At 39.3% G+C, this 8,797-nt stretch overlaps 1 protein-coding gene across 1 annotated transcript in view; it reads right to left on the bottom strand.

The window, feature by feature from the left end:
- Positions 1-851: 851 nt before the first annotated feature.
- Positions 852-8,797, bottom strand: part of LOC149174615 (amino-acid permease BAT1 homolog) — a 91,998-nt gene continuing 84,052 nt past the window's right edge. The window contains exon 9 of the mRNA XM_089420900.1: positions 852-1,239. Coding sequence (XP_089277026.1) covers positions 892-1,239 — 348 coding nt within the window. The 3' untranslated portion in view covers positions 852-891. The remainder of the gene's footprint in view (positions 1,240-8,797) is intronic.

Below are 8,797 nucleotides of genomic sequence, written 5' to 3'. Positions count from 1 at the left end.
GCCAGAGGCCACGCAGAAGCAGCGAGGAGCTGTGCAGAGCCCGAGGAGGGCCAGCGTGGGAGACGAAGAGCCTCCAAAGGCTAACGCAGAGCCCTGAGAGGCTGACGCTGGGCTAGAAAGGCTGACGTTGGGCCAAAGTGGCTGACGCAGACCCTAGAGGTTGACGCTAGGAGATTTCGTAGGGCAAATTGGGGCTGATATCTGCCTCCGACTGAGAGGTACTACTGCCGAGGGCATTCTCTGTTGGGTGAGCCATTTCTAGCACCTGGATTGTATTCTGAAACTGCTTCACCGGTTTTCCCGCATTGGGTTTTCCCTGGGACATTAATCCAAAAATAATGGTGTCACTTGTGTGCTTGTTGTTCCTTTAGGTAATGATCTGTATGTGTTGAGACTGTACTTGTATTTATTTTCAGTATTTACATGGTAAATAACTTGCTAATTAACAGAACAAGTAGGAAGAAATAAATCAGAAAGTACAAGAAGGATTTCTAATAGTTAGATTTAGAAATTCCAACACCAATGCTTAATAATCATGATGAATTTCAATTGAACTCAAGTACATGTTTTTAAGCCATCAAGATTTTCATCTTCAACATGTGCTTTAACAATCGTATTCAAATTTCATTCAAAGTCTAGTACAAGTTTCTCATCCATGAAGATCTTTTGTTGGAAACCTTTGATTTGGATAGGAATATAGAGAAGATGAAGAGTGCAAGACTGCCCTGTGCAAATGCCATTGTAATGGAAAAACATATTTCTAAATTCAAAAACACTTTATCATTGTATAATTACTAGTTTCTACCTAGAAAGCAATGAAGAAGGTGCTTCCATCTTTATTTTACAAAAAATAAATACATTTAAGACTAGAAAAGGCATGGATTTTATTCCTTACACTTTAATATTTGCCACAGGTCCCTTGAACCAATATCTTGCATGTAGAAGCCAACTACCGCAAGTTAAAACGAATACTCCCCCCACTGCCAGAGGTGTATAGTTGAGGGTATCTTTTGTTATCGGATATGCAACAGGGAGAGAAAATAGGACAGTGATGGTGGCAACCCATAAAACAGCAATCCAACCAATGAATAAGCTGAAACTACCGAGGTTAAAAGGACCTTTTACAAAAGTTCTGCGTGCAAGAGTGATACGGCACAGAATAGGCAGAGCGTATGCAATGTACAAACCAATTGTTGAAATTGAGACCATAGCCTGGAATGCAACAATACTGCACAGGGACTGCAAAGGATAAAAATATCAGTATCATTAAAATAAGAATAAACCAGCTATGATAATCATGCATTTGCATTGAAAGTCGTTATTGGTTTTGAGATGAAATCATTTATTCTTATAAACTATCAATAAAAGGAATAAAGATGGTGATAAAACGAAATAAAAGCATCTGGCTGAAATAGATACCAATTTGAAATTCACCGTCTGCATTATATTGCAGGGTTATATCTTAATTTATACGACATCTTATGGAATGCAATAACATGTTAATAAAATGACAAACACAAGTGAGATTTACATTTAATTTGGTCGTCTTAAGAATAGAGAGATTTTCTAGGAGACTGTCACCTTCTCAAAATGCAAGTTCTGCTACTTTATGTAAGCAATAACTAGAGAGGGAGCAGCAAGCCGAGACGGAATTTTAGTTAGGGCTTATGAGACAGATCTTGAACAAGACTGAAATTTTTTGGAGAGAAATCTTCTGGCCATACGGCAAATAATCTAGAGCAGTCGCGCCTCTTCCAGGCAAATGCATCAGCCTTCGAGGCAATCACAGATGTAGCGAAAAAATTAAGCTAACAAGAACAAAAGCAAGCCCACCTGCGGATTTGTTAAGACAGTAAAGGTACACGAAGTGTATCGGGAAAATCACTAAATCCAACCTATATTCGTAGTCCCACTCCCCTGTATTAATGGGAATGTAAGAAAGTACTTCTATGCGATTTAGCATATAATATGATAATGTAAAAAACTTGTGCAGCAATATAATAATTCATATTACATCTTATGTTATAAACAGTTAAGTTAGAATATAACTAGTAATGTGGATTGCTGCTTATGCTTATTTTTCAGAAATTGGTCCTGTTACCAAAAAGGTTTCGCAGAGAATTATCAAACAGGTGGACGTTTGGAAAAGACTCCCTATTGGTTTTTTCGATGGAGCGGCTTGCAATAATGTTTGTGGATGTGTGCTGTACGTTGTTATTGAACCAGGTTCATATTTCCATTTCAGTTGGAATTGTGGGGAAGGTACCAATAACTGTGCAGAGATCATTGCTTTATGGGGGTATTGTTCTGTGCTGAATGGCTTTCAATTGAGTCTATAAATATCTTCGGAGACTCCAAAGTGGTTATAGACTGGATGCGGAAACCCTGCATGCATATCATTTGGATGAATCGCATTAATATGTTGATTGGTAATTTCCAAAGTTGACCTTTTCAGACATCTACAGGGACCAGAACGACGTTGCAAATGCATTATCAAAGGATGGATGCATAAAAAGACCGGGAGAAATCCACTACTCTGAGATATGCAATGACTCTTTACTTAAAGTGGGGAAGATCGACATCTTATAGTTTCCTTCTTGTGCAAGCCACACTTTGTATTTTCCTGCGGACAGATTTTGATTTTTGTTGAAGAGGTGGCTCTATAAGTATCATGTATAAGGTTTGTATAAGGTTTGTATAAGGTTTTTACTGTGTTACATTTTGTTTCCATATGTATGAGACTAGATACACATAGGCACTTTTTCTCGATGGTACAATCTGGGATAAAAACTTTGGGGATTTTTAAAGCAAATTCAAGCATATATGTAATCAACCACCAGTATATTAGTGGAATCTATGCTAACGTGAACATCTTTCTATTAATAGAAGCATGTTTGTTTTTTCTTTTTGAGAAAAAAAAAAAGTGGCTTGATAAGATTTTGGTATTAGATTTTCCCTGTGTTATATACAACTTGGAAAATATAATTCCTACTTGTCTTGTGATGGAGTGATTAGCTTTCTTTAGGAGTTTGTTAGATATATGAGATCTTAGGTCCTATTTAGGTGTGTGGTTGAGATATTCTCTCAACAAACTGGATTGTATGGTTAAGATAATATTTCTATCTTAAACCAATAATTAATGTATTTATATGTGTTTAATGTAATGCAAGATAATTTTTGGTGTGCAAACTGATTTCTAACTTGGTATCAGAGCCATTGGGTCTATGGGTAAATGCCTTAAGGGAGGGCCTAGGATTAGACTAGAGATGTGAGTTGTTGTATGTTAGATTAGTGTAAGCTTGTGTTTTGAAATTTGTGTGAGAGATTCGTCTAGGCATCTCTGCCCTTTGTTGTCGCTCAGTTTGTGCCCAAAGCTATAAGATCAGAGAGAGTAATTTGCTAAGGTCATGAAATTTTGATAGTTGGAGACACATGATATTTTGGAAATACTTGCCCAAAGCCAGTGTCTCACAAGGCTGTCCAATGGTTGTACTTATATGTCCTGCTACAGCCGCAACTCTGGATTCCTCAATGGCATTGTCCTCCTGCACGAGCTCCAAGGAGGGGTTAATTTATTCTGTTGCATCGGCCTGTGGAGTAAATATAATAGATCGAGGATATTGAAGATATGATTTAAAAAATAAAGGGTGCCCAATTGGATTTAAGCTCATGACTTGCGTGTCAGCTATCTGCAAGAGGGGTCATATAGTGGAGAGTTGTAGCACTTGTACCTGCGAGAGACATCAAAAAATCTTTGTTGAACGACATAGTTTTGAGATTCGTGAAAAAATTTTCCATTAGATCAAGTTTTGAAAGCTTCCATGTTGTTTTCTACTGTCTGGAAACCTTGCAAATCTTGAACTTGTGCGACTCATTTTGAGATTCAAAGTTTTGTTCTCTCCTTTTTTTTGAATCATATTTCCCAAGAATTGATACAATATAGTTGGTATAGCGAAGAATGGAGGCTATTAAGCATGGTAAAGACAAAAGTAAAGTTCTACCATAAGCCTAGGAATCGACCATTGATATAGCAGCGAGTCTGTTCTGAGCTTGGTAAACATGGTGTTAGAAAATTATATATTACAAAGAAATGGTACGCATAAAATATTGCGGAAACACAAACACATAAAACAAGAGAGACACATATATACGTGGTTCATCAAATTTGGGCTACGTCCATGGAGAAACAACCAGTGCTTCCTTTATATTATCCAACAAAATGAAGAAATACAACCTACAACAGATCCGCGGTAATTTCCTCTTCGCTCTCGCACAGTCTCCTTTGTCTTTCTGTTCTGAATACACCCATATACGTCGCCACATTACAATTCCCTCATATAAATCAAGGGGTTGCCTTCTAGGGAAAAAAACCCTAAATTGAACATAACTTCTACTGTCAGATCATCCACCTAATGAACGGCCCAGAATGACTACAAAATTACAATATTTTACAAGGCAAATTTACATCTATTTTTAGCTTTGAGGGTGTCATAAAATCACTGTGCCCCCCCCCCCAAATTCGTTGCCGCACTTTTAGGAACTAGGATCCAACATGGATACCTCTAAATAAAGAAGATAATCAAGCTCCACACCCAACAATCTCCCACTTGGAGACAGATTATTGCAACTCCATCGCTATTTCATTTGTTGGACAACGCTTCCACTTTGGACCTGGTTGTTTCCCATCTTCATCATCATACTTGAAGACCAATTGAAACTGAGCAGAATCTCAATTTCTCCCTAGTTACAACTTTTGTTAACATATCTGTAAGATTTTGGCTAGTGTGTATCTTTTCCAGCTTCAATTGTCCATCTTCCAACACTAACCGCATGAAATGGTACTTGAACTGTATATGTTTAGTCTTGGAATGAAATGTTGAGTTCTTAGCAAGATGAATGGCACTCTGGTTGTCACTATATATGTGAAAATTTCAAACACAAAATTCTACTAAAATAATTGATTTATTTCTCCTACTTATTTTCCACAATAAGTTATTTACAAAACCCTTCAGTAAACATCAAAGTAAATTCTACAACAGTTGTCACATAATAACATAGAGAAAAGAACAATGAAATACAAGCACAAGAATCAATTACATCAACACATTATTTTTGGACAATAGTCCCCAGAAAAACCCAAAGCGGGAAAACCGGTGTAGCAAATAAGGGTTTATTTATTATTCTTCAGCAACAATCTCTTTACAAGGAATGATTTTGCAGAACATAGAGAAACCTCTGAGAAAACACTTGAGATAATTTTCCTCCTCCCTTTGGAGAAATTCTGACACCCTAGAGACCCTCCAGCCTTCATTGCGTCACCTCTTGTTATCTCTGCATGAGGACTGTGTCCCTTGCTGCACTGCCTCTCTGATCTATCCCTCTACGCTGCCCCTTTGATGCTCTGCGTCACCTCCTCCTTAGTCTCTGACTGATGTTGATGCCCTCCTCTTCCTTCACCCTGCAACTCTCCCTCCTTGAGAATCAATTTCCCTCGGGTCACTGAGTATTTGCCCGGTGTTTTTCCAAATGACTCTCAAGTCTTCCTTTATACTTTTCTTGTTGAGATATCAACGGCCGCGATATAATCTCTAATCAATGGCTAAGATTAAAATAGACTTGATCCTCGTCTCTCAAAAGCTTCTCACCCATATTTTCATTAATACCAATTAATATTTTAATTTTCCTATGTTAGACTTAGGAACCCCATTAAAAATATTAATTATTTTAATAAAAATACAATCCTGGTGGAATTTCACTAAACGATTGTTGGGTCATGGAGATCTCATGTGTTCTAGCCCCTCCACAAAATTTTGGAGCTAAAGCACATCGATGCTACCCAAAACTCAACACTCCCTCTTCGCGAGGAATGTGCTCTAGCAATACTTCCTAACAGAAGTATCACATTGATCCACGGCATCGGTCCTCTGCGTTGTTGATGCTTGGCCTACTGCCCTTTATCCACTCATCGCTGCAACCTATATTGTTGCCCATGAGATTGTCACTATCATTGTTGCATCTGTACTGCAGCTCCCTCTCAATATGTTGCATCATGCTGCCCATAGCATTGCCACTGCTAATTACTGCACTGCAACTCCCTGCACTATCCGCTTCTGCTACTGAAATGAATTCTTAATCATCCCCATCTTCTCCCTAAAATAAACAAACTTTGTTCTTCCTAGAGCCTTGGTGAGAATGTCTCCCACCTGTTCTCCTGTTGGAGTGTACCGTAACTATACTACTCTTCGCTGGACACATTGTTTGATAAAGTGACACCTGATGTCAATGTGCTTCAACCGATCATGAAAAACTGGATTCTCAGAGAGCTTGATGCAACTTTGATTATCACACAAAATATTGGTCGCTTCCATCCTTCTCCTAAATAGATTCACTAGCAAATTCCTAAGCCATATGGCTTCACACGATGTTGTGCTAGTTGCCATATATTTAGCGTCAGCTAAGCTCAGATCTACGAATTTATGTTTCCTACTACACCAGGAGGTCATTCCTGATCCAATGTTGAAACAATGCCCAGTGGTGCTTTTCTGATCTACTGAACTTCTATCCCAATTTGCATCAGTGAACCCACTCAGCCTGATGTCATTACCTTGGGTGTACATTAATCCATGCTCGACTATTCCTTGTATATATCTAAGAACATGCTTGGCTTCTGCGTAGTGCGCCCTTTTTGGTTCCACCATGAATTGACTGAGGGTGTTGATAGCGTAACAAATGTCTAGCCTGGTATTGACCAAATACATTAAGGACCCTATGAGTTGTCTGTACAAGGTGGGATCAACTTCTTTATCTTCAGACGCATCAATCTTCTTCGATTTGGTAATCACTGGAGTAGAGATAGGTCCACAGTCCTGCATTCTGAACCTTTTCAAAATTTCTGTAGCATATCTTCCTTGTCCAAGGAAAATTCCACCCTTCTACTACCAAACTTCCAACCCCATAAAATAATGCATTCGTCCCAAATCCTTCATGTCAAATTCTATAGCTAGGTTTTCCTTGCAATATTTGATGAGCCTGGATGAACTTGTTAGAAAAAGGTCATCCACATATAACCCCAGAATTAGAGGCTCATTCTCTACAATAAGATAATAGAAGTTGGGATTTGCATCGCTCTTGACGAATCTCATCTTTTGCAAGTAACTATCAATTTGACCGTACCATGCTCTATGCGCTTGTTTAAGCCCATACAAGGCTTTTTTCAACCTGCATACATGAGATTTTTTCTCATGTGTCTCAAAACCCTCTGGTTGTTCAATGTATACTTCTTCTTCTATCACCCTGTTCAAAAACGCAGTCTCGACGTCCATCTAGTGAATCTCACACCTGCAAGGGATATCACATATCTAATAGAAGTATACCTGGCTACTGGGGCGAAGGTTTCTTTGTAGTCTATCCCTTCCTTCTGAGCATACCCCTTAGCCACGAACCTGGCTTTGTATTTTTCCACATTGCCATCTGCAACATATTTGACCTTGTAGATCCATCTTGAACCTACCACTGACCTGTCCTAAGGTCTAGGTACCACTTCCTAGACATCATTGATCATTATGGAACTGTATTCCTCCACCATGGCATCTACCCATACTTTATGCTGAATGGCCTCCTGAAAACTAGACGGTTTTCCAACCTGAGCCACCAAGGTTTGGTATCTATCTGGTTGTTTACTCTCCCTTTTCTCGTTCCTAGGAGCTCCAACGAAATCCTCTGCATTCGGTAGTATCTGTCGAAGTTCCTGGCTCGTTCTTTCACTAGTAGTGGGTAGATCTATTTGGTTCGCCTCCTGAGACTCCACCTACTGTGATACCATTGGATTCTTGTCTTTTGGAGAATTACTGGTGCTGGTTTATGTTGGTCGGAGTGGCTAGACCAATGGATCATCCTTTCACTGCTCTTCGAAAGACATTTCTCAGGATTTCCTAAAAAGCTCTATCCTCCATGAAATTTACATCTCGTCACACTACGATCTTCCTATTTCTTAGAAGATAGATTCTATATGCCTTAGGATTCTCGCTATATCCCACAAGATATCATTTTTTTGCAGTTTCATCCAACTTCTTCCTTTTTTCTTCGAGTATATGGCAGTATGCCAAACTCCCAAATATTCTGAAATGACTCACCTCAGGCTTCTTGCGGGTGAAGACACTCTCCGGAGTAATCTTACCTAATGCCCTGTGAGGAGTCCTGTTCTGGACATATACTGTTGTGCTGCATGCTTCTGCCCATAGAAATTTGGGCATATCCTGATCATACAACATTGCCCTTGCTCCATCAACAATAGTCTTGTTCTTCCTCTCTACTACTCGATTCTACTCCTGTTTATATGGAGCTATCCATTCTCTTCTGATGCCTTCCCTTGCGCAGAAATTAGTGAAGTTCTTATCAATGTATTCTCCACCATTGTCTGAGCGCAACACTTGTATCCTCTTCCCTGTTAGATTCTCAACCAGAGCCTTAAACTCTTTGAATCGATCAAAAACCTCATCCTTGGTTTTAGAAAGTAGATCCACGTCTTCCTGGAATGGTCACCCATGAAGGTGAAAAAGTATTCGGCACTACTAAGAGCTTTTGTGGACATGGGTCCGCAGATATCTGAGAGTATCAATCCCAAAACACTCTTAGCCCTACTATTACTTCTGGAATAAGCCACTTTTCCGTACTTGCCTAGTGCGCACCCTCGGCATACATCGTCTCATTTGGTACTTAGTTTTGGAACTCCTGTGATGGTTCTTTTCAAAATTCTTAGAGCCCCATGGTGTAAGTGCCCCATCCTTCTATGCCATAG

Source organism: Pinus tabuliformis, chromosome 4_1, assembly GCF_031772625.1.
Source record: "Pinus tabuliformis cultivar Carrire ecotype Pingquan chromosome 4_1, CPIR1, whole genome shotgun sequence".
NCBI lineage: Eukaryota > Viridiplantae > Streptophyta > Pinopsida > Pinales > Pinaceae > Pinus > Pinus tabuliformis.
Note: the sequence above shows the minus strand (reverse complement) of the source record. Positions and strands in the feature narration are given on the sequence as shown.